Here is a 27,056-nt window from a genome sequence, read left to right on the forward strand (position 1 = left end):
GAAGGGAGTGGTTTGTGTTCTGAACATTTTGATTCATTTCCTCAAATCCAGAATTTCACAGGAACAATCAGCCAACCTGTGAAAATAATGAGAAAACATTCAACGTGTTGCTATTGAGTTAAATTGTTAAATACCTTTTGGATTTTTTTTTTTTTCTTCTGGCTGGCTTTGTTACATAAGGAACCAACTTTTATAGTGGTTTCAATGAGACTGCAGAGGTTTCAAAACATGTATTATCATATTATATGCTTTGAGGTTAAATAGTGCTGGAAGCTGTAGATCACCCCATTTGGGACTTGTCTTTAAGACAACAGTTTTCAATTATAAAATTCAAATAAGTCCATTTAGTTTAATGAATCTCTGGAAATTTGTAGAGCATTGTAGGCAGTGTGCTCAAGTAGAGTTGTTCTTGTCCCAGGGTGCTGTAAAAAACTTTTTCATTGTGCTCTCTTGAAACGTAGCTGCTTATAAGGTCTTGCAGGGTGGAACAGCAGTCAAGAGGAGCAATACTTGCTGAATTGCTCTAGACAGGCTCTTTTTCAGACAGGATTTTTTTTTTTTTTTTACATCCATAGAAATAAGGCTTAGGGGGGAAAAAAACAACCAAACCCTGACGTTCAGAAAGGATCAGATTTTATTGTTTCTTCTGCACTTTATTCTGATTTACTCAGGGGCTTAAATACTACTAAGGTGTCTCCAGTGAACATTTTCAAAGTGCATGTTTGATCTTAGGTGTTGCTTGATGTTTTCACTAGAAGGCCCAGTCCTTGAAATAATCAGGATCAGACCCATTGTGTAATGTTCTGTTTCCCTCTACAGATTTTAGGGGAGGAAAAGGTAGTAACAAATTAGTGCATTTTATCATATTCTTCATGCAGAGCACTTGCATGCATCTTCCATGCATCTGTGAAGTCAAAGCTTGATCCTCCCAACAACTTGCACTTCAAACTCACTGCTGCAATTCCTGTGATAATTTGCAACTTGACAGTGTCTGAGTAACTGCCTGGTTACGGTTGCTTCTGCTGGTCAGCTGAGATGTGGATAGATGCTCTCTCTCATCTCCGTTATTTTGTTCCCTTTCCCTCGCATCCTGACCTCTTATCTTTTATTCACCTGTTGTTGTTTCTTGTCTACTAGATTTCCTGCCACAAAGAGCTCGTGCTGTCGGTCTCCGTGTCTGGGCTGTGTCTCTCGATGGGGCGGCTGTGTGGTTGGCCTTTGGGTGTTAGTGCCCTATAAATGTCTAGTAATGATCACAATGTTTTAAACTGAAATGAGAAAGCAAATACTGTAATTGGTGTGTGGCCACGGTCATCAGCGAGAGGTGCCTTATGAAAAGTAACTAGATTCTAATGGGTTTCTTTTTACTCTGCTTTTTTTTTTTCCCCACCTTTTTAATAGTGAAGTCTCCTTGGCATGCTGCAGCTATTTCCTGCAGAGAGGAGACTGGTCTTTCTAGACATCCACAGTGCTCTGCTTAAATGATTATTTGTTGCTTCTAGCAACTGCTTTCTTCGTTTAACTCCACAAATCCTTTGTTGGTCAAAAATTGTCTGTGTTGGCTACGGTCATGCTTTGATTTTTTTTTTTTTTCCCTGTACCTTACACAGGCTTCTTGTATTCTGGTTTGTGTTTTAGGTCCTTGGTATGGTGTAAAATGGAGAATAAATAAATAAATAAACCCCCCTTCTTTAATTTTCCTTCCTGAAGGGTAATTCTGATAGTTTTAGTGCTGTACTATTAATTTTATTGTCCGGAGTGATGCAAGTATATATGATACATTGTGAAACGTATTCAGGAGAGTTTTTATGGTATTGATATGTAGTACCTACCCCGCACTCTTTATCTGCAGACTTCCAGGACAGACAGTAAGAATTATTGTTTAACTGTTACCCAAACTGTAAAACATTGACAACCTTGTCTGATTTCTTTGGAAGGGATGGATCGTAGCGTATCCCTTAAACTTTGGATTTTGCCCAAGGCTGCAGTGTGTTCTTAAGAAGCTTATTCTGTTGAACAGATTTCTGGCATTGTTTTTACTGGAGAAAAAGGTTACAACATAAGTGAGTCCCGTAAATTGGCCACAATTCTAAATGTAGCCTTAGCTTTCACCAAGAGAAGCTTTAAGCCAAGCTTTGTTGTGTGCAGTTGATACCACAAGCTGTCTGTATTATTGTACCTTCAAAGGTGTTTTAAAGCAAGGAACTGGGAGGCTTAACAAGCCATGTGATATGGTACAGAGCACCGTAGAAACAGGTGGCAGAAAGTTTACTGTGGATTGCTGTTAAAATTGGAGCTTTGTTTGACCCCCCCCCCAGTGATTCAGCACTCCGTTCAATTATACTTCACTAAAATGTTCATTTTCCTGATCAGATGAAAAATATTTAAATTTGATTGGCTTGCCTTTTTTTTTGTTGGTGTTTCCCACTGTCTTTAATGAGTGTTTTCATTTGAATAAGCAATGCTGAGTGAAGGCAAGTGAATTGCATGCTTAAAAAAAACCTGATCCAGAAGTAATGGAAGAGTCTTCCTGGAGTTCCAGGCTGCACTTGCGCATCATGTAATGCTCTTTTCTGCCTTTAACCACAAATATTTGCATATGTCTGCTCTGATAGTGTGGAGCAGAGGAAGAGAGGCTCTACAGGGACACACAGAAGCTGAACACCTACAGCAGTGGTCAAAAGCAGCGGGGACTGCAACACTCCTCTCCTGTAAGAATTGTCTAGTGTGTTGCAGGTGCTAACTTAGCATTTAAAATGCATATTTGCATTTTGCACACAGTATCTGTTCTTTCACTTTTGTTTAATAAAAAAATCCACAGAAGCATAATGCCCACATACTGTTACTACAGTGTTCTTCCTGTGAAACAAATTCTCTAGTCAAGAAATTGATAATTAAGACTCTGTTTACTATCCATAGCTTAGCAGTAATAATACTTAACAGGGCTGGCCTTAGGGTAGGTAAAATAGGCAGGCAGTTATCCACCCAACCTAGCTGGAGGCATCAGAAAAAGCAAATTTGCAGAAATGAAACATTTATTATTCATTAACATTAACAGTTTTCTCTTAAAATTGACACTTAATCTAATTTTCTTGGCATTTTATTGGACAGGTGGGAAGCTAACAGTGGGCTGGCAAGAGAAATTACTCCTCTGCCCTGGAAAACAGACTAAAGTCCTTGATAATGCAAGCTGTGTGGGGAAATATGAGACTTCTCAGTGGAAACAGAAATTCTTGTTGAGTCTTGAATCTGATTCCTGCTGGAGCTGTAATTTTGAGGTTGATGCCTGTAAATGGATAGTCTTAAAGGTTGTAGTTAACTTCCTTTTGCCACAATGCAAAATATGAGGGTGAGGGGGGCAACTCCATGCAGGATTTGGTGGAAGAAGCATTCTGCTGAAGGAAATGCAGCAACAGGGTGCTAGATGAAGCAGGAGTGGTGTGGATCACACCCTGAATTCAGGTTCAGAAGACCGAGAGCTTGTGTGTGGTATCAGGGCATTCAGCACATTGCAAAACAAAACAGGGCTGGACTGTGAGCATTTGGAGCTCAGAAATTAATGGATTTGTCTCTGACTGACCTATTTTTGTTATTGGCCCTTGTAGAATAAAAGAGAGGGGAAAATTGAGTTATCTGATGCTTCAGACCAAGGTACACTAGTAGGATGGTGTATGCTAAAACTGAATCTTTGCTGTCAAGCAGGAAAATAAATTTGAAAATGCATTCATTCATGCATCCCTTTGAAAGGAAGCTGAGCGGATTTCTTCAGGAACCCAAATTTTTCCACATTTGCTTTACATGTCTCTCGATGTGAACAAAATACTGAGTCCCCTTGAAGCTTGGTGGTTCAGCAGCACGTATCGCCAGCTTGAGCTTTTTGGTACTGCGGCTGCCTAAAGTACCTGCAATGATGCCTGTTGCTGGCTTTGTAAAGGGTTTTCCTACTGAGTGTCACAGGATGCCCCAGAAAGAGCATTTCTTAGTAGCTGCCCTTGTGGCTATTCTCAGTTCGCACTAAGCTTGTTGATAGGAGGACTGAGCAGAGAAGTCTGTTGTGCATTTCATTCGCATCAGAGCTTATTTTGTAGCAGTTTGTTGGTGCGGATAAGCTGTGTGCATTTGTGGGAACATGAGTGTTACACAGAATAAAGATTAATCTGTGTGTGTTGTGCTCTCTGTGGTGGTAGGAGCTATGATGTTAAATCATGTTTTGGAGCTGGAATGCATTTGAAGTGCAAAAATAGCATGTTACAAAGGGAGGTGAATTGCTTCATAGTTTTGCAGCTGATCATCTCTGCATAGCATTTCTGTCCTCCTGTGGTTGTCTGTTGTGCCATATGATGTGTAGTACAATGGTGTTTGTTTTCTTCTACTGTTGAATAGCTTAGTAAACATCATGTTCTTTCACTTCACAACAATGAAAGAAATTTATTAGCTTGTGAAGAAATTATGGCTTGTTTTCTGTCCTTTTACATCATCTGCCTGTTGTTTTTCTTGCATTGTTTGAATGCTAGAGAGTTTGCCTTTTTTTTTTTTTTCTTCCTCTCCAAATTAATGCATCACACTGTAGGAGTAAATTTACAGAGGAGATGAGATGGTGTGGTAGTTCTGCTGTCCAGGCACCTGCGGATCTTGGATAGGTCTATGAAAAACATTGATTTGTCAAAACACAAAGAAATAGGCAACACTAAGGCCGTAGTGTGAGAATAACTTGTTACGTAGTGCGTGGTGTCTGCTGGTGTTGTTGCTGGGAACAGATTAATTACATTGGTTCTTAGAGAAAAGTTTCTTTTATTCCTACTTAATATGTTGTGTTTTCAAAATACTGTATGTATTTACTATGGTAAATAGTAGCTATAGTCTGTAGCATTTTCTGCCTTATAAGAATGAGACATTGTGTGACTTTCTCAAAGCTCCTTAGTGTTTTCTGTGAGAGAAGAGTTTCATTTTGCTGCTCAGAGGAAAACGCTGAGACTCTGAGGTCTGTGGAGAGAAAAAAGTTTTAACGATTCAAGTGGGTTTTCCAGCTGCTTCCAGATACCATGTTAAGCATTTATAGGTAAGCATCCTTAAGTCAGAAATCTTGCTTCCCAGTGTTTTGAATTACTCTTTAGCTTCTGATGACTGTGGTCTGTTGAACTACTGTAAACCAACTGGTGAGGGTAGATTCAAATGTACTTTTGGGTCCTAGTTGTGCCAACACGTCTGAGACACTTTGTTCTCTCATCTGTGGTGCTGAGGAAGGAGGACTCTTCTGGAGCTGTGGAGTTTGTTCAGTTTTCTAGAAAGATACAGCCTCTTGCAGAAATGTTAGAGATGGCAATTATATTTGATCAATGTGAATACATTTTCTTATGTATTTACCTTTGGAAACTAGATATTCCTGTCTTTGATGTGAACTGTTGTAGCAAGCAGTTTAAGGCTTTAGGTGTCTTGCAGGATGACAGTGTTTCGGGACTCCTGTAAAAGTCTTTCCACCTGCTCCCTGGGCTAGTTATTTGAGTTGGATGCTGGAAAGCAGAGATGAAAAATGCTTGAGATCTACAGATCAAATTCTACCCAAATGAATAGTCCCAATGGACCTTTTTTTTTTTATTAATCTAATTCCAGTGTAAATTCACTGACCTCCGGGGGAAATAGCAAGGTTTGGTTTTTTTCTTGTATGAAATATGCTGTACATCCCATGATTAAAAACATTTCAGGATTGTGTCTGATCATCTTCTTCTCTACCCTGTCTTCCATATGAGGAAGTGACTCCAGTGAATTAAGCATTTTGCATTTGTGTAATCTGTATTTTTAACTATGTAAAATCAAAATTCAATGAGATTTGGCTCAATGAATTTCTGTTTTACTGTAGCATAAAAATGTCTCTTAACAGACTAACATCCAGTTGGAATTATTCTAATCCTATTGAGCTCTTGCTAATGAGACAGGCATATGCAACCATCCAGCTGCCAAGTACAAATTACAGGTATCTTACAGGGGAGGCGGATTCTCATTTAGAAAAATGAAAATGAAAAAACAAATGAACTGATCAGGGAACCCTACTGGAGATCCCCACTGAGTTCATAACCTGCATGCACTTGATATCTAAATTGATGTTCCTTCTGTTAGTCATATGTTTTGAATGCTTTTTTTTTTTTTTTTTCAGGGAGTTTGTGCTGATTTTTGCTGGGATAGACTTAGTTTTCTTCCTAGTAGGTACTATGGGGCTATGTTTTGGATTTGTGCTGGAAACAGTGTTGATAACCCAGGGATGTTTTGGTTACTGCTGAGCAGTGCTTACCCAGAGCCAAGGGCTCTTCTGCTTCTCCCCCCACCAGCGAGGAGGCTGGGGGGGCACAAGGAGTTGGGAAGGGACACAGCCGGGACAGCTGATCCCAACTGACCCAAGGGATATTCCAGACCATGGGACGTCATGCTCAGCATATAAAGCTGGGAGAAGAAGAAGGAAGGGGGGACATTCGGAGCGATAGCGTTTGTCTTCCCAAGTCACCATTACGTGTGATGGAGCCCTGCTGTCCTAGAGATGGCTGAACACCCGCCTGCCCATGGGAAGTGGGGAATGAATTCCTTGGTTCGCTTTGCTTGCGCACGCGGCTTTTGCTTTACCTATTAAACTGTTTTAATCTCAACCCACGAGTTTTCTCACTTTTACTCTTCCAATTCTCTCCCCCATCCTGAAGTGGGGGGAGTGAGCAAGTGGCTGTGTGGGGCTGAGTTGCCGGCTGGGGTTAAACCACAACAGAGTTCTAAAAAGCTAATGTATATTTATCATTGTTTCATAATCCTGTCCTGTTTTGTAATTCCCCCTTCAAAGTTCTTTCTGCAAAGTTCCTTTCCCAAACAATTTTGATCCTTTCTATTTGGCAAACAGTGTGTTGACTTTTCCTCTTCCTTGCCACACATTTTAATAGAACTGAAACAAGCAAAGATGCCCTTGGCTTACTTTTCTGCAGTGTTAGCAGGAACATATATAATCTCAAGAATATTAAGTATTCCTTGCTTAGCTTTTTTTGTGCAGAGCAAGAAAAAGAAGTGGCTCCAGTACCAAGGGGCTTAGGTGGGAAATTCAGTTGTACAAAGTAATGTTTCAGATTCAAAGTGACATTGCTCCTTTTTGTAGTGACAGATGCTGCTAGACTTCAAGTATTTAATGTTGTGTTTTTGAAAGAGGAAAATACAAGGTAATGAATTACTGGAGTAGAGAGAAGGTGGTGAGTTAGTTTTGGTTTAAGTAGGTAAAGTGAGGGCTCATCCGATTGATACAGTGGCTTGAGAAGAACATGAGCAGAAGTGTCTTACTGGTGGCTGTAAGCAGTTGTAAGTACTTGTACTGCTTTTGAATGTGTTTTAGAAATTTGTATGTGACAGCCATGGTGGACAAAAATGTAAATTATTGTCTGGGAGAAGGTTTAATGTGTTTTTTAAAAAAAATCCAGAAGAGCCATTCTCAGTTTTATAGCACACTTGTTTCTTACATTTTGGCTTGAAACAGCTTCACTTCCTCTTATTTATATATTGCTATTCGCATCCGTTAAAGAATGGGTTTGCTTTTCTCTAAGTGCACTTTGATGGTTCTTCAGTACATGATTGTGGGACAGATCACACGTGCACTTCTTTTCTGTTCTCCAGCCATTAATCCAGACTCCTATAATGACTGGAAATAACCACATCCTAAACCCAAAACCTTATCTTCTGAAACTTGCTGGTCTTTCAGTAAAATAAATGAAAAAGCAGTCTCTGATGTTGCTTTTCTCCATTTAGATCTTGGGTTGTGATTTAAACTTTTATCCTATCCATAAAGAGATAATTTACAGGTATTTAAGGCAAACTCGTGGGTGAGGGGGAAGAAAAACCTGTTAGGCTTAAATTCTTTGTTGTTGTGTGGAATTATTTATCCCTTTTGGCATAGTGAGTGGTCCCTTTAATGTTTTAAACTAGAACAGACTAAAGGGCTGTAAATATAGGTAAATTTTCTGGTCAAAATATGAGTGTGATATTTTTCACGATGATTGTTTCCACAATATTTTCCCAGAACAGGTAATTAAAGACAGCGAGAGGTTCCCAATGCAGGTGTTAATTCTGGGAAGATTTCCCAGCTGGTGTGTCTGACAGAGCCAGCTGGAAATCTTGGACCATGGCAATTGACTGAGCTTGAAAATTCTATTGAGTTGAAGTCTTACAGGTTAGGATCACAGGCTGGAATAATATGTAACAGTGTGTTAATTTAATTTGGTTGGTCAGTATGTCCCTGGGATGTACAAAGCAGTGTTTTGTGAAAGTCTGTAACTCTTCCCTTCTCTCCCCTCCTGCTGCCTGACAGCACAGTGGTTTCACCTGGAACTCTGCAAGAATGGATCATGGTTGTCTTGTCTTCTTGCAGGTTTGGATGCTGAAATATCCTGGTAAGGTGAAGGGGAGGCCCCATGTTGGCACTTACTGTGTGTGTGTGTTTGTGTGTACATGCGCAGGAGTCGGGTAACATCACCTCCAGCACCTCCAAAACATTACTCAGCTTTAGGTAGTCTACCTTACTGGAGTCTTGCGCAGGTAAGACCAAAGAAATGCTCTATTGAGGCAGATTAATGGTTCTTCCAGCCTGGTAGTTTGTCTCCAACAGTGGTAATACAAAATATTAGGGAGGGGTGCATGCCTGGCCACTTGTTGGTGTCCAGTGCCTCTCTATTTCCCTGGTGTCTACAGTTGTTGAGTCAGGGATGTTGGAGGATACATTCCAGCTAGATTCTTTCAGTATTTGTTTCGACCTGTTGTCTGTGAATACATTTAAGTCCTTTTTCTGAACCTGCTGATGCTGTCAGCCTCAAATCCTGCAGCAAGGCTCAGGAGTTCACTACCTAAAGTGTACTTCATCCTTTTTTTAATGGATCTCCTGTTAGTTTCAACAAGTGCCACGAGTTCTAGTAGTGCATGATTTGGTGAAAAACTGTTTTGCATTTATGCTATTCATCTTGTTTCTGACTTCTGCAAACCTTACTCGTATCTCCTTTCAGCCTTTTCTTTTCCAAACTGAAGCGTCTCTGCAGCGAACAGCTGCTTCATCCCCTCTGTTGTTTTAGTTGCCCTTCCAAGGGCAACGGAAGAGAGAGGAGACCAGAACAGTGCATGTCACTCCCAAGTATGGGCAGAGTAAGGTTTTATACAGCAGCAGAGTGATTCCTTTGTCTTACTTTAATCTTGTTGGTTTCTGAGTTACTGCTGCATATTAAGCTCATTTTTCAGAGAACTGTAAGTGTAGAAAAAGACTTAATTAGCAACTGTGTTCCCAGTGTGTGCTGCTAGGTTCCTGAAGCCAGGTTGGCTGGACTGGAGCTTTGAGACTTCTGCATTCCTGTTACCTGTCTTTTTAATATGGGTTGGCAATATTTTCATGCTGCTACTGGCTGTGTTGTGGGTTTAAAAGATGAGGTCTTTGGAGTTCAGACTGCGTGAGAAGGTGTGTAGTGCTCAGCGAGATGGTCTTTTTCCCCCCTAAAGCATCTTGATTCTGCTGAAAGTGGCAGCAAATGTATATTATATATCTAAACAGACAAATAGCAAAATGACAACTAAAACTGACACTTTCAGTTAGACATTGTCATTATTTCATTTCAGTAGGAATAAGCTTGTGGTACCTCACAAAGGCTTCTGATTTCCAGCTATACTAGCTTTGTCCTTTTGACAGGTTTTGTGGTTTCGAAGGTACTGGTCCTGCTGTGATCTCTCTCAGGCTTCATAAACATCTATGTTTTGGCTGAGCAAATGTCAAGTGTTTTTAGTAAAAAATATTTTTCCTGTAGAGGGCAAGTTGAACTCAATTACAAGAACAAAAACAACTGGGCAGCACAGTTTGAATCTGCTTAAAAAATATGGATGTGACTGGAAGTTGTTAGGAAGCCTAAGTTGGGCAGGAACTTGCTGGAGCATTAGAAAAGGCATGTGACATTCTCTGACAGTACAATGATGTAGTCTTAGCCTTGGAGAAAGATCTTTAGCTTTTGTAACAAACTACTGGCTTTGCAGATGGATTCAAGCCAAAGCTTGAACAGCTTTGGCAAATCAAGAATTCTGAAATTGAATTTTGTTTAATTAAAACTAAAAACTTTTCTAGTCTGTGATACAGGCCAATTTGGTTCCACTTCTACATTGTCTGTAGCAGTCCACAATTCTCCTGCAATCTATAAGGCAGGTTAGAGAGAATCGATGTTTTCATTAACTACTGAGACAAGCAATACTGTTCAGCTTCAAACTCAAACAATATGTCAATTTCTAAAAAGGATATACATTTCGTGTCTGGTGTAACCATGCTGAAGAACATTCTTCTAGCAAAAATAAGCAGTTCTTCACAAAGAAAACATATTCACGTGCAAGAGCTCTTAATGGAGGAAGATTTACTGTCAAACACATTCTTGCACATGCTTTCTATTCATCTATTACAGCATGAACCCAAACTTCACCGCATCTCACAAGTACTGTACGTTTAATACTGTTGCATTAACTGTATGCTTAGTATTGTTTTCCAGCATATCTTCATACACTACTTTGAAGTGTTTACATGACCTCTGCTAACAGCGTTGAGTGTTTCAGTAGTACTTAGTGCATGTAATTGCAATTTGCTTGTTTGAGGAACCAGTGCTGTGTATTCCCCAGGTGAGAGAGAAACTGGGCCACAAGGACACGGATCTGCCTGCGCAGCCTATTCCACTGAAAAGCAGATATTTACATCAGGAGTCTGTAGTAGCTGAGAGCTGTGTGTAGCTCACGCTCTAGTGTCAAGACGCAGTCTGCAATGTGAATGTGCTGCAAGCATGATGGCAGAGGTCTGTGGTAAAGCAGAGGCTGTAATCCAGAGTTCTTAATTCCAGGCTTGTTTTCTAACCACTGTACTACTGTTCTTACTTTACAGGTCCTTTTTGCATGATATTAAAGTGCTTTGCATAGACTACAAGTTAAGAAATATATCTTTTTTTGTGAAAATGTGATTTAAGACACAACTAAGAATGTTTGGGAGTAGAATATTAATGTAATAACATTAGAAAGCATTCCTGTTTCTGTAGCTACCATGAAGCATGGCACTTGAAACACTACAAATAAATTTTATGTATCGGAAAAAGCTATGCTGTTAGTGGAATGCGAAAGGGGTTTCTCATCTCAGGGTGTTCTTCGTGCAAGAGGAGAGGTGTGCCTGCATCCCCTGTAAAATGTGCAGCTCTTGGTGTTTGGGAGTGGGGTGGAGAGTGTGAGGCACCCGTGCTGATAGTCTGAGGCATAACAAAAGAATGTGGTATCTGTTACCCTTCTGCCACTGCCATCTGAAAGTGAAAAGGAGTGTTAAAACTGTGTAAAGTAAAATACATCACTTGGGTACATTGTCTTCTTTCAGGGTTTTGTAGGATATATTTTTGGCTGTAATTCCTGTGTCCTCCTTGGTAGTTGAGTAGGACAAGTGAGTCTGTGCTCCTGTCTTCCTCTTGTGCCGTGTTCCATGTGGTAGTACAGATCTGCTTGCTCATTTGAGTTTTCTTAGCTGCACTTTCTGGGATTGTGATCCCCAGTGAAATGGCTTTTTGTTTTTTTCTTCGTTTTAAAGATGGGAGTCTTTGAGTAGGTGGTACAGCCTGTTGTTTTTCTTTGAAGGGAAGAAAGAGTAGCGAACTGGAAGTTTTGGGTATGTCTCTGTTGACTTTCTGAGAGAGAGGGAGCATTTCTTTTATGTTTAAGTTCTTTTTTTACATTTCTTTGGGAAGAGCTTTTGCACTTGAGTTCCTATTACTTTCCTAATGGTATTGGAGAATTCAGAAAAAGCTGTCAACTACTAACCCTTCTTGTGTCCTGCTTGTTGTCAATGAAAATACTCTTAAATAAACCATAAGGAAATAGGTTTCTCTGTTTTGTTATTTTTCAATGATGCGCAGGCAGTTCTCACCTTCTAACTTTTACTGTAGAGGACAAGTGACTTATTGCAAGGGAAAATTTATATTTTCTCAGTTGACAGCAGGAGTTACAGTAGGAGATACTGGTTTTAGTTTGACTGGACCTCATTGCTTTAACAAAGCCAAAATGAAAGCCGTTATGGTAGCAGAGAGCGGCAGCAGCATTCAGCAATGGGTTTTTTGTCTCCTTCTAACTCTTAGACCTTTTCTGCACAAATAGCTTAAGAATCCAGAAGAAAATCAAGAAGTTCTCTCTTATTCCTGATGGTGTATTTTTTCATTAGTCTTTAGGGTTGGAAACAATGGCTCTTCTAGTCTCTTACTATTTTTATACTCTTTCAGTGTAACATGCGTACCATCTTAAGATGGTGCCTCAGTTCAGTTCAGAGGCCTAAACTTATGTGATTTAAATGAAATAACTGTCTCCACATGTTCATGCTCTACTGTTTGTATTTTTAGAGGCATCTCACCTTCAGCAAGTAGATGCTCTGGATTTCTTTGAAAGTTGTGATTGTTTCATGATAGTCAAGCACATGATCCAAACCAGTTTGTATGCAGTGATTTTTTTTTAAAATTTTTTAAACAATATCTTTATTTTTGCTTATTTTCTCATCATAAGTTCTTCAGAGTGGTTCAGAAATTGTCTGAAGTAGCATTATAGAATTCATCCCTGCTAGTTTTTGAGGTTGTGATATACCAGTGTTTAGGTCATAACTACTGTAACTGATCCTAAATGAGTTTTCTTTTTTTCACCATGAATTACAAACCTTTCAGTGTCTATATTACTGATTTAAAACAGAAACCTGTATGGTTCATAGCTGCCCTTGCAAGCATAAAGGAAGAGGAAAATTCAGGATGCCTTTTTTTGCACAAACCAACTTCTTGAGTGCTACCTACTGTAGGGGATAAGGATATGTCTTTTTGGCTGTTGCTGTCTGCTGGGTCTTTCTGGTAGTGCCATGGAGTCACTCTAGGTGTGGGCTTCTGGATCCAGGATATATTTCATATGTTATATTGTGCCCATATTAATGACTCTGGAAATAATGATAACTACTAGATAACCTTCCCTTCTCATAAATCCAGTAGTGTAGTAAAAAAGCTCTGAAGCATCTGAAGATTGAGGAAGCAATAAAACACAATATTTATGTGTTTTTATTTTCTTGAAGTACATTGTTCTCTGCTGAACACCAGACAGATGTGTAGCAGAAATAAGCTTCACTCAGTGAAGTGTACAGACTAATAAAGAGTGACTGGTTTGTGGTAGGTAGTGCATTTTTTAGGCAAAGGCTTCCTGTTCTTATAGATAATTTCAAAATAACCCTATTTTTGTAATCTTTTTTATCCTTAGGACTTTATCTACCAGTGATGATGTTGAGGACCGAGAGACTGAGAAAGGCCGCCTGGAAGAAGCTTATGAGAAATGTGACCGGGATTTGGATGAGCTCATTGTCCAGCACTATACCGAGCTCACCACTGCGATCCGCACATACCAGAGCATCACAGAGCGCATCACCAACTCGCGCAACAAGATCAAACAGGTGAAGTCTAGCTTTGCATGTGTTTCTGTGTTTGCATCTGCTTGATAGCGTGTACTCTGGGTACAAATCTGTGCAACTCCTGTACCTTTTTCCTGTGTACTGTCCTTTCACTGGTAGCGTTGTAAGCTCCCATTTTAACCTTTTATTTCTCTCTCCCTTTTTCCAGCTACTTGTCGTCATCCTGAACTGAACTAAAAAATGAATTGAGAAAGCACTGTACCCACTAATTCTGAACTAGGTGTGATTTTTCAAGTTGCTCTGTGGCATGGTTAGGAGCGGACCACCCAGTCCTAATACAGCGGTCCCAGGCTATGTCTTACTAGCAGTGTGTTTTCCATAGGATCTCTCTGTTGTTTGAGAACACAAATAATTAAAAAGCAAAATGAGAAGTGGATATATAGCGCAAAGCTTTGCGGTGCCCCCTGTTCATTTATTGCCTGGGCATGTTGCTATCAGGTTTTTGAAGTCTTAAGGGCTGCTAAGCTAACACCCTTCCATCTAATCTGTTCATGTTTTGATATGTTGGCCTTCAACCTCCTCCTAAATAGTCTGGGTGATTCATCAGCTTACTTTTCGCTCAGAGAATATGAATTTTGGTGCTATTTCCAAATTCAGTTCTGTTGTGTGAATGTACATGAACTTTTGTGCCCCTGTATCTTTCTGTATTTTGAGTGCTCACACTTCAGTAGCACGCCAGTAAATAACTCTGGCACTCTTTGTTGTGGACTTGTTCCATCTGCTCTCTCCCTGCAGTGATACATTAGTTCTTTGGTCTCCTGTCCTATCTTTTACTTCCTGTGTAGTTTGCTATACGTAAACTTTGCAAACTAGGCACCAAATTTATTCCATTTTATTTTTCTGGCTCTGTGGAGGTCTCATCTTAAAACTTTTCACAGCAGTGCTTTAGGAGCAGTAGGCTTTTACCCTTCTGGGACTATGTACTGACCCTTCTGGCTTTTAAAATTCATTTAGCATTTTCAAAGAAAATGAGGCCATTCTGATGCTTTCCAAGGGTAAGAGTTCATTCTAGGATTTATGTACAAAGCTCAGCACTTTGAAAGCAGAGATCAATTGCACTAAATTTGAAATAAACTGTAGCCAGTGGCCTATTTTCACGCAGTATACTAAGCTGTGCAGAGGTCAAACCAAACATATAGGGATGTGACCTTTTGGTCCCACCTAGAAGAATGACTGTAAGGGTGAAGGACCTTTTGATATTTAAGTTTTCTTATTAGTTTTGGTCAATATGTATTGAAGTAGCTTTGACCTGATCTCATGGGAGGCCCCAGGTCTGGTTTGTCATCAATCTGTGTTACACTATCAGCCTTTCTTCTGATGTTCCCCTCTTGAGGAAGGTGGATGAATGCACAGGTGTTTACTTGCATTAGGAATTGTGGAAGTGATAGATAGTCCAGATCCCTCTGTGCATCTACCTTTTGTAGTCAATTCTTGTATGAATTCCTGCTGGGAAAGGCTTGGTTTTGAATGTAGCTTTAGAGGCGTTACCACTGTAAAACTGAATTATCAAGTAGAAACAATTGGGTCTACCAAAGGGGAGTTCTTCCTTAAAGATTTGCTGTTCGCTCCTTTCCCTGCTCCCAAATGTAGATAGAGTTGATCTTCTTTCTTGCAAGGACAGGAGTTGGAATGTCTTGTGAGATTCCTTCCAGCCCCGTGATTGTTATACTGACCTAATTTGGCTCTATGTAACAGCAGTCCACTGGTGATGGTGTGCTAGGTCAGTGAAACATTTTAAATTAAGGTACTGAACAGGGATTAAGTCTGAAATGAACTCTATGCATTTTAGTTTGCCTCTGCTTTTGCAGCAAGTTACGACACTCTTACATTAGCTTTTCTCTTGGCTGAGGATTTTTCGATGTTATTCCTTTCAGAAGGACATTTTGGAGTGCAATGTTACTGTATTAAAATCTTAGTCTCTTCTGACTCTGGATTGAGGCTGTTTTATGTAGCTGTTGTTATTTACTGTTTGTCTGTATTTTGGTTCATCTATGTGTTTTGCTTCTATATTTTTTTTAAACTGCCTTTAGATGGACAAGGTAGGAGAATGTGCAGCTGAAGTGGGATTTCTGGAGTGCTTTGAAGGCTCATTATTTAAAAATAAATTGAAGGGCCTACTTCTGAGAGTCTTTCTTCATGTGTAATTCAGTGAGAGTTCAGCCTGAGAAAAGGTTGGACCCTAAGTATTCATAACTTATCACAAAAACAAGAGTAGTGTGAAAGCAATGTGTGAAGCTGCGTTGCTAATTGCTTCCACATTTTAATATGTATTATTGATTTGCATTATGCAAGAAAAGCTAGGTTATACTGACCTTACTAGAGGATATTGGGAGAACCTGAAAGCAGGGAATGGAGGCTGTGCATTTGATCAGAAAGAATGGAGAAGGAAACATCTTGATGTTTCCTGAATGGGGTAGAATAGTAGAGACTTTGCCACTTAGAGATGATGGCATGAGGCTCAAAAACAAACGGAATAGCAAACACCAAGGTGTTTTTCTAGGTGATGTAATGGCCTTGATAAGTAATGGAAATGCTGAATTGACCTGTATCTTAACTGCTATTTGTTTTAATGAAACCACATCTCCTACAAGAAAAAATTGGTATTGCTTGAGATATTAGGAAAATGGTTGTACTCTTAGATAGTCATGTTTCAAGAAATTGACACCAAACTTGAAGAAAGGAGGAGATGTGCCAAAAGATTTAATAGGCAGATGGAAAATGTTTACAGCGGAAAAATTAGTAGTGGCTTATTTGCTTTCACTGAAAATTGGATTCTTGCTGTATGCCAAAATACTGAATTGATTTTTAGAAAACATGCAAATAAGTCTTTGGTCATGGTTAATAGGATGCTGTGTTTCTTCACATTATGATACTTAAGTTAAATTTTCACTAGTGGTACAAAAGTTGTACTAAAACCCATTTCACTATGAAGGCAGTTCCAGTTTGTATGTACTATATGTTTCCCTTCAGCCAAAGGAATAACCAGAAATTTTAAGGAACTTTGGTTTGGTTATAGTCTTGTGATATTTTTGGAATTCCTAATAAAGTAAATTTGGAAAAGGGCTGATCTACGTTAGAAGTGCCAGTTACAGGGACAGTTTTAATTAATCTTTTGACATGTTGCTTGTAGGTGAAGGAGAATCTGCTGTCATGCAAGATGCTGCTGCATTGCAAGCGGGATGAGTTGCGCAAGCTGTGGATTGAAGGGATTGAGCACAAACATGTCCTGAATTTGCTGGATGAGATAGAGAACATCAAGCAAGTGCCTCAGAAGCTGGAACAGTGCATGGCCAGCAAGCACTACCTCAATGCAACAGACATGCTGGTAAGATGCAGTACCTTGTGCTGGGCCAGTATCTACCAGAAACATGGTGGTCAGCTGTCTGATCACCTGCTTAGTTTCTTTGGTCATTTGCTGCTTTCTTGTATGGGAATTTCTGTTTGGTTTTGTTTTGATCCTTCCTGACTGGACTTGGGGTTACAGTCTCTCATCCTGTTTAGTTAGCTCTTGTCTTTCAGAGCTGTCTGTTTACGTGTCCTGAGCCTGGTGATTTCTGTAACCATCTAGTTCTTTACCCATTTGAACTGCACATAGGATTTCCTTCTGCTTTTGCAACCTGTATCATCTTTCTTTATATCTTAACAATTATTTCAAAACAATTTTTGTTATTGTGGTGGGTTAACTCTAGGTGAATGCCAGGTGCCCACCAAAGCCATTCTATCACTCCCCCCCTCCTCAGCTGGACAAGGGAGAGAAAATGTAACAAAGGGCTTGTGGGTCGAGATAAGGACAGGAGAGATCACTCAACCAATTACCATCAAGGGCAAAACAGACTCAGCTTGGGGAAAATTACCTTAATTTATTGCCAGTCAACCAGAGTAGGGTAATGAGAAATAAAATCAAATCTCAAAACACATTCACTCCACCCCTCCCTTCTTCCCAGGCACAGCTTCACTCCTGGATTGTCTACCTACCCCCACCCCAGCAGAGCAGGGGAATGGGGGTTACGGTCAGTTCATCACACGTTGTCTCTGCCACTTCATCTTCCTCAGGGGCAGGACTGCTCACACTCTTCCCCTGCTCCGGCGTGGGGTCCCTCCCATGGGAGATAGTCTTCCATGAACTTCTCCAACGTGGGTCCTTCCCACAGGCTGCAGTTCTTCATGAACTGCTCCAGCATGGGTCCCTTCCCTGGGCTGCAGTCCTTCAGGCACAGCCTGCTCCAGCGTGGGTCCCTTCCTTGGGGTCACAAGTCCTGCCAGCAAACCTGCTCCGTGGGCTCCTCTCTGCACAGATCCGCAGGTCCTGCCAGGAGCCTGCTCCAGCGCGGGCTTCCCACGGGGTCCCAGCCTCCTTCGGGCATCCCCCTGCTCCGGCGTGGGGTCCTCTCTCCCCGGGCTGCAGGTGGAGATCTGCTCCCCCGTGGACCTCCCTGGGCTGCAGGGGGACAGCCTGCCTCACCGTGGTCTTCCCCACGGGCTGCAGGGGAATCTCTGCTCCGGCGCCTGGAGCATCTCCTCCCCTCCTTCTGCACTGACCTGGGGGTCTGCGGGGTTGTTTCTCTTACATATTCTCACTCCTCTCTCCGGCCGTTTCTGTGCCCCGTGCAACTTTTTTCCCTTCTTAAATACGTTATCACAGCAGCGCTACCACCATCGCTGATGGGCTCGGCCTTGGCCAGTGGCGGGTCCGTCTTGGATCCGGCTGGCCTTGGCTCTGTCGGACATGGGGGAAGCTTCTAGCAGCTTCTCACAGAAGCCACCCCTGTAGCCCCCCCTGCTACCAAAACCTTGCCACACAAACCCAATACAGTTATAGAAGAACTATCCTGTTTCTCTCCTATTTCATCTCCCAGAACACACTCACAACTTTGGCCATTATTCAGAGGGGAGACTGTCTTTCACCATCTGGGTGTGTTTGCGTCTCATTGTCCTCCTTTACGTCTTTTACCATGACTCTTGGTCCTTTCTACTTATTTCCAGCTCTTTTTTCATCTTTTTTTTTCTCCTTCCCTTCAAGTGTTTTTCCTTTTCAGTTCCATCTCTTTTATAAGCATACCTTTCAATTCCAGTCTTGCGGTGGAGGTAGAAGTTGCCTGGCCTTCTTTAATAAGAGTCTTTTTCTTTGTCTTGTTTCTAAGCTTAACAAGCACACTTCCTCACCAGGCTCCAGTCCTTTCTTTCCTGGAACTGTTTTCTACCAGTAATTAAAAACTTTACAAGGGAGGTGATTTTTCACTTCTACTCAGTCCTGACATGTGGAGTGCTGAGTCCAGTACGAGAGACAGAGAGGGAGTTACTGGATCGAGTCCAGTGAAGGATCACAAAGATGGTTAAGGCACAGGAGCATCTCGGATGTAAGGAGAGGCTGAGGGAGCTGGGACTGCTTCACTTGGAGAAGAGAAACCTCAGGGAGATCCTTTCGATGGTTATAAATGTCTGATGGGAGGGTGCAAAGAAAACAGAGCCAGACTTTTCTCAGTGGTGCCCAGTGACAGGCGAAGAGGCAATGGACACATATGACTGAAACATAAGAAATTATGTCTGAACGTAAGAAGACACTTTTTTACTGTAAGGATGGTTGAACACTGGAACAGGTTGCCCAGAGAGGTTGTGGAGTCTCCATCCATGCAAAATTTTCAAAACCAGAGTGGATGTGGTCCTGGACAACTGGCTCTAGGTGACCATGCTTGAGCAGGGGGGTGGATTAGATATTCTCTAGAGGTCCTTTCCGACCTTAAGCAGTCTGTGATTCAAAAGTGAAGGCAAAAGAATTATGTCTGCTCATATTCCTCTTTGTGTTTGCTAGAGAACGCCTTTAAGGAAGTCTTTCCATTGCCTTCCTTTGTTATTGTTTTTTTTGAACTTTACTGTCCTTTGTATTTCTCTTAGCTGTAGCTCTTCACTTCTTTTTAATAAGTTGTTATTCAACAGGATAAAGAGCTGGAATCCTGGTCTTGCCACCTCATATTCCTAGAGTCCAGACTTGAACTTTAATTTCCTTCTTTCCGTTTTATCTCATTTTACCTTAAACACGACTGTCTAAAACTTACCTTGTTCCCGCTGAAACATTTTCAACAGTTAGATGTCAGTCTCGTCATCCCTTTCTCTGATGGCATGTGTAACACTGTCTGGATTTTTGTTGTTGCGGTCACATCCTCTTGTCCGATTTCACTCTGCCATCACCTTTCTCGTTTTTTCTGTTGCTTATGTTCTGTTTTCATGTCACACTTGGTGAAATCATGTTTCTATAATCTTGTCACAATTTTCCCTTTTTTCCTTTTTAAAACCATCTTCCAGGAACCCTCACAATCTTATTCTCCTTAGAGTCTCACTGTCCTTCTAATATGAACTGTTGTCTTGTGTCTTCTCCCACCATATTGTAAGCTGTCTGGGGTGGGTAATGCAGCTATTTCTGTTCTGTAATGTAGAGTGGAATTTTTATGATACTTTATAAAATGTTATGTAAAACCTATTAGAATTCCTGAAAACAGATCAGCAATGCAATGACTTGAGGCAGCATATATGTGAAGAGTGCAGTCAGGTTTTGCCAAAATGTTTGTCAAGTTCCTAATACAGGAAATTGGAATGTGGTGTTCATCTGATGTTTTCAATTATGGGAGATGAAGAAGTAGATGTAAATTAGGGGCAGTCAGTGTAGGGGGAAAAACATGGTATTCAGTGTTAACATCAGTATCAATTGAAATGTTGGTGCTTTCTTTTACTGATGGACTTGCCAGTTTCCTTGGTGTGGTTTTTTTGGGGGGGGGGGGGTTGCTTTTTGGTTTTTGTTTTTTTTAATTAAAGTTATTTTCAGAAGGAAGTTCCAGAAAAGTAATTAATTTCCTATCTGGAATATAAGATAAGAAGTGTAAGAAGAAAATAACAATACTTAGGATTTATCATATAATATGCTTTAGAAATGGTTTGCAATATGTGTATTTGTGATATCTTATTGGTTTGCAATATATTGTGTATGCAGTTATTTCATATATACACTTATATACATACACATATGTGTACACACACATACGTGTGTGGATGTAGGTAACGTTGCCCAAGGCTATGAGATAGAGCCAATATTAGACCTCACTGAAGTACGGACTTCTGTAGTATACTGTGCTGGTTTTTTTGTTGTTTGTTTGTTTGTTTTTTCCAGAATAGAGTATCTTTTCTAAGAAATCAAGTGATAATGATACAAAAAGCAGCTGTTAAGGTTGTTTTTTTTTAAAATATATCAAGAAATGCAAAGAAAACTCAAGTGAAAATTGAACACACTATTTTAGCCGTTCATTGACACTTGCAGTTCTCATTTGAAGACAAGTGTACCTGTAATAAATAAATAGTAACCTACCTGCATTTGGAGCTTTTCCATAGACAAAAATCGCTGTAGGCTCATTGGCTTTTGCCATCTTCTGTTAACGCTGCCTCTGCAAGGATGTGATGTTGTAATCGCTCACTGGCTGCAGGATAATTCCTTTCTCCTTTTATATGATATGAATATTATGTAAAATAATTACTAAACCGTCAGGGATGCAGAGTGTATATAGATCTCTCTGTCCTTTTGTTTCATTCCTCAAGGTAAACAGATGCTCATGGCTTATAAAAAGTCCAAAGTGATCTGACAAGGAGCTTGTATCCCTCACATTGAAATTGGAGCACTGATTAATATTGTTGCCTGTAGCCTTGTGATATGTACAGTCGAAATTAGACCTTTGCAGTCATCGTGTTAGGTTGATGCAAGCATTCTAATGGCATAATTTCTGGTTGCCGCATCACATTTCTGCAGTCTGTTCTTTGTATTCCACTCACATTAATTGAAGTAATTTTGCCGCTGAAGCATGTTTCAAACCTCTGCATTTAAATTGAAATTTTAATTCCCTTATTGTTTGGAAAAGACGGCTGAAGATGGCTTGTTACAGGTTTCATTATCACTCAAAACTCTCCAGCTGGTTTTAATGTGCAATGACTGAGTAATGCTGGGAAGAATTGTTAATAAAAGAGTGGCAGCTTTTCCCAGTAGTATGAACACAATGCAAAGGTATTTCGTGACAGCTTACATTTGTATGAAGTTAAAAATTTTAAGTGGCAGCTCTTTTGTTTCTGATTCTGTATCCATCTAGAGTAGCACAGACGAGCTTCAGATATCGTGTATTCATGTTCTGTGTTCCTCCAGCATCTTGATAACACACACTCTGGTGAGTGGAGCTGGTAGGATCAAGTTTGCTGTTCCGTAATTGCACCTTACACAGTTTGTTTTAAAAGAACCTAATTCCAATGTCCTTTGAATTGTGAAGCTTTGGAGAAATTAGGAGGGTCTGGAACAGATAGAATACGTTTTAGTTGTTTTCAATTTCTGTATATGATTTTTTTTTTTAAATAGGAGTTTGTACCTTTTTCTGTAAAGGATCTGTTTTTTCACATACTTCATTGCTAAAGGTAACATTCACATTTATGTGGCAATTGAGTGCATGTGCACGCATATGTGTGTATATTCTGCTTAACATAAAACATAAAAAGGAGGCTCGGGGAGACCTTAACATGCTCTACAACTTCCTGAAAGGAGGTTGTAGCGAGGTGGGTGCCAGTCTCTTTTCCCGAGTAACAAGTGGCAGGACAAGAGGGAATGGCCTCAAGTTGCACCAGGGGAAGTTTAGATCGGATATTAGGAAAAATTTCTTCACTGAAAGGGTTGTCAAGCATTGGAACAGGCTGCCCAGGGAAGTGGTGGAGTCACCATCCCTGGGGGTATTTAAAAGATGTGTAGACATGGCACGTAGGGACGTGGGTTAGTGGTGGACTTGGCAGTGTTAGGTTAATGGTTGGACTCGATAATCTTAAAGGTCTTTTCCAACCTAAATGATTCTATGATCAGGTGCTAAGAGGGGAATTCTGACACAGAAGGAGCTTCCTATGAAAAGGTAGTGGGCAGTCTCCAAAAGGGAGAGCAGCAGAGCTGGTGGCAAAGGCAAGCTGGGGTTGGGGCTATAGCTAGCACTTGGCCTGGAAGCGTGAGCTTAGATGCTGGAAGGCAGGAACCCAAATTCTTCTGAAGAGATGTTTTAGACGTGCTACACAAAACTATTGCCAAGCCAGAACCTGAAGCAGAGGGCACACAGCAGGATGGGCAGCAGTGGGCAAGGACAGAAGGATTCTTGCTTGGAGGAAGCAGTTCGGTGTCTAGTCTCCCCCAGCACTGGACTGGGTATTGAAGGGCGGTATGCTCTGCCGAGCAGTTACTTAACTCAAGTATCGTAGAGGTCTGTGGTGTTGATCTAACTGTTCTGGCTCTACTGTTGACCCATGAGGTACCCAGAGGGAGAAATTAATATTTTCCATTTGTTTAAATAATCTAAGAGATGAAATGCTAAAAACAGTTGAAGGAAGAAATGTTGTCGAATCAAGTAATTAAAGGTCATATCATAATACGATTAAATGAAAATTGCTTAGGCTACTTTCTTTGCATTTCCTGGCTTTTATGTGTCTAGCTTTGCAATTTTAATGAACTAATACCACTTTGTCAAAGTATATAGGGTTTTTTAAAAAAATCTTTTAATTCCAATAGACCATGAAGCTCTGTGTTTCACTCCAGCCGGCAGCTAAGCACCACACAGCTGCTCACTCACTCCCCCCACTTCGGGATAGGGGAGAGAATCGGAAGGGTAAAAGTGAGAAAAATCGTGGGTTGAGATAAAGACAGTTCAATAGGGAAAGCAAAAGCCGTGTGCGCAAGCGAAGCAAACCGAGGAATTCATCCCCCACTTCCCATGGGCAGGCGGGTGTTCAGCCATCTCTAGGACAGCAGGGCTCCATCACGCCTGACGGTGACTTGGGAAGACAAACGCCATCACTCCGAATGTCCCCCCTTCCTTCTTCTTCCCCCAGCTTTATATGCTGAGCATGACGTCCCATGGTCTGGAATATCCCTTGGGTCAGTTGGGACCAGCTGTCCCGGCTGTGTCCCTTCCCAACTCCTTGTGCCCCCCCAGCCTGCTCGCTGGTGGGGGGAGAAGCAGAAGAGCCCTTGGCTCTGGGTAAGCACTGCTCAGCAGTAACCACAACATCCCTGGGTTATCAACACTGTTTCCAGCACAAATCCAAAACACAGCCCCATACTAGCTACTATGAAGAAAATTAAGTTTATCCCAGCCAAAACCAGCACAACTTACTCTGTACTTGATTTATCAGTGCAGTACCTTTCCTTTGGGGTGGGATTGTGTCAGATAACAAAACATGATGAAACTGCAGAAACATATCCGTAGGATAAGAGTGAGGATAACTGCTATTTCCAGTTGAATTTCTTTTTTGTTAGGAGGACGACAAGAAGGAAGAATGAAGATGGAAAGAAGGAAGTATGGAGCCCTCTGACTAGTCTTCACTTAAGTTTAACTTAACACTTCCTTGTGTGACAGAGCTAGGAACTGATGTGTATATGTGTTCTACTCATGAGCACATCCTTCTCCTTTAGCCTCTGTGTCTTTGTCCCAAGTAATACAAAGCTGAAATGACAGTAATTTGTTTCTCAAGAAGTAGGCCAGGGAATGCTCCAACACCTACTTTTCTTTCTTTTTCAATGTTAAGGACTTCTATTTCAGTTTCCGTATGTCAAGGAAAGAATAATATACGTATACTGCTCTGCTTTCTGAAGTGAATAATAACATCAGGCTTTTCTCAGAGCTGACCGCTTTCTTACTGCAAATTTGCATTGTTGCCAGTTTGTTCAGTTTCTAGAGTCGAGCTAGTGGCTGTTACTGTTGTTGCATTCAATTAAATGTACTTGGTGTGGCATCCAGCTGTACAGGAGAGGAGATTGGTTTGCAGGTAAATTAGGTCATTTTCAGTTGTGCTGAAGCAGCAGAGTAAAAGCATACTGTGTTCACCACTGGCATCCTTATGATGCATTAAATGTATTTTTGCTCAGCTCCGTAGACTGTAAGATATGTATTGAGTTATTTTTTCTGAAGAACATTACTTTGTTGTGAAATCTAACCTTTATATCAGGAACATACCAATCTAAACTGGAGATGCTGACCAGCTCCATTGTCTGCATGCCAAAGCATTTTACAAAAAAATTGTTGGTTTTCCTTTTTTTTTAACTGCACGGCTTTACAACACAACTGGGCTACTTAGTGGGTGAGAACATGGGCAGAAGTCAAAGACATTTTAGTAGGGGAAATGCTGTGCAAAGATGATCATAAAGCTACTGAGGCTGTTGGAAGGGAGAGGTGGCATAGGAAAAGGAAATAGATGAGAGACTAAGCATGGGTACAGATATTTTGGAGAACAGTGTATGAGAACAGGAACCTCACTTGCTCTGGGAAGTGGGAGTCAAACAAGGAGCTTAAAATACTGAAAAGTTTCCTCAGGAGCAAAGAGAGGATATTGCTCTGTGTGTGTGTACATATGCGCATATTTGGCCTCTTCTCTCTCGTCCCATAATGAAAGTGTCCTACGTGATAAGTGTCCCCTACCTTTCTATGCACTTCATGTTAATCCTCCTTGAAGGCATTTGGAGTGATTAATGTCTTCCCAGAAAACATTGGATGTTTGTAGCCCTGCGCACGGTTGGGAGTTTTAATATTTGTTACTTGCATGTAGCTGCTACCTGTGGCTTTCCTCGGTACAGTACGAGGAGAGTCTTTCAATTAAAAGTACCGTGTAGTGAGCAGACTTCTTAGACTGTAAGTAGTCTGGAATAATGAAATTAAAAAAAAAAAAAATTGCAACAGTTCTCGGTATGCATTTTATTTACTGTCTGCCTTTCAGCTGGAACAATGAAAATCAATAAAAACAGTCTTTCATTTTGTTTCTGCATTTCTTATTGCAGAGCTGGGATTCAGGTACTGCTGTGGAACAGTTTTATATTTTGGAATTAATGCCATAAGTGGAAATAAGACACTTTTGTTGGTTTGGGATTCTACAGACGTGCTTTTATTACAAAATCTAAATTTTGGTCCTGCTTGAAATTCTTTTTCTTCTGAATTACAAAACCAGTAATATTTTCTCAGTACTTCTTGCCTTGAAGTCTTTCCCCTGCTAACATTGTGTCTTGTCATTGTTGACCTTATTGATTACAAAGCCTTTTAGAAAACAGCATTGAGAAGCTGACATCTCAAGGGTTGTATCTCATTTCAGATTACCTACTGAGGTGTATAAGTTTATACTTAAAGGAACTGTTTTGCGTTAGTTTTTAATGATTAGCAAACATCATGATTTCTGTATGATTGAGGTATGGAAGAGAAGGCGGCAGCTTTGTTTTTATTAAGTTGATGTATGCATAGGATATGTTCTAGTGATTCTCACATAAATAAGCATGGAAATCATGAGCTTTCTTCTGTCTGCTGCTCGTTCATTTAAAATACTGTACCTTTACTCAGGTGCTAGGGTTTATTAGTATTATTTGGCTGCCTTCAAGGAGCATTGTAAAGCTTAACTAAGTTTGGTAGAGTACTTCCGAGTTCCTTATATGAGAAGCAGTCGTGCTACATATTGTTAGAACATTTTTCACTTCTTTTCTGCATCTTTCTCGTTTTTTTTTTTTCTTTTTAAATTCTGTTTTCTGATCTCTTTTTTTTTTTTTCTTTTTTTAGACCAACTTGCTAGGCGAGGTTTAAAGATGTTAGAAAGTAGAGTGTTTCTTTCCCTTTGAAACATCTTATCATTTTTTCTGTTATATACTTATCAGTAACTTTATCTCCTTCTTTTTATCCTGTAATTTCCATTATCTGAGGCAGACTACTGCATTAAACTGTTAGTGCCTAATACTGCTTCATTTGCATTGACACGTGCTTGACCTCAGCCCCTCTGCTCTTAGTTAATGCACCAACAAGCATTGATATCTCTCTAGAGTATTATCCTGTGGCTGTTAGCTCTACTAATAACAACCATTCATTTAAGCTGATGAAAGTTTATTAAATAAGAAAACATGCTGTAATGAAGGTGGAGTAGAGGTGTCTAGCATCTTTTTATGGTGAAAGTAAGCTGCAGTTACACAACAATACACTGTCTTTAATGAACAGGAGTGGCATCTGTAACATGATGATCTGTGCTTTTGGGAATGGGCATTTCTGAACATTAAATTTAATCCTTCCTTATTATAGTGTAGATGCAGTGATGAAAAGTTCTTTGCTTAAGGCAATTGCTCCTGCCATTTAATGATGCATCCTTCCTTGGGAGTACTTCGAACAGCTTGAGAGTTTTGTGGATTAGTTTACATTTGCTTCCTTTCTTAACTCATGAACCTGGTGTTACTACGTACCTTCAGGTTAATATTTCTTTTGGTATTTATACTGTTGGTTATTTTTATTATTAAGGTATGCTATGGACGTTTTTCTGTGAGACATTCACATTTTTATCACTTCATCTTTGAATACAGTTGTTGTTTTTCCAGTAATCACTGGTCTTTCCATGAATTCTTTTTTAAACTCTGGATTGTACAGACATAATTCTGTCCATAGTAAAATATTGGAACAAACACCAAGAGAAATTGTTGAAGATAGATTGAGTTATGGGACAATATAGAATAAACTAGATAAATCTGATGGCATTTTAAAAAATGCAGCTTTAA

At 40.3% G+C, this 27,056-nt stretch overlaps 1 protein-coding gene across 1 annotated transcript in view; it reads left to right on the plus strand.

Annotated features, from left to right (window-relative positions):
* Positions 1 to 27,056, plus strand: part of EXOC4 (exocyst complex component 4) — a 414,930-nt gene that overhangs the window by 7,283 nt on the left and 380,591 nt on the right. Inside the window, exons 2-3 of the mRNA XM_052789476.1 lie at positions 13,282 to 13,471; positions 16,620 to 16,814. Of these exons, the coding sequence (XP_052645436.1) occupies positions 13,282 to 13,471; positions 16,620 to 16,814 (385 nt within the window). The remainder of the gene's footprint in view (positions 1 to 13,281; positions 13,472 to 16,619; positions 16,815 to 27,056) is intronic.

The sequence above is a fragment of the Harpia harpyja genome, chromosome 6, assembly GCF_026419915.1.
Source record: "Harpia harpyja isolate bHarHar1 chromosome 6, bHarHar1 primary haplotype, whole genome shotgun sequence".
NCBI lineage: Eukaryota > Metazoa > Chordata > Aves > Accipitriformes > Accipitridae > Harpia > Harpia harpyja.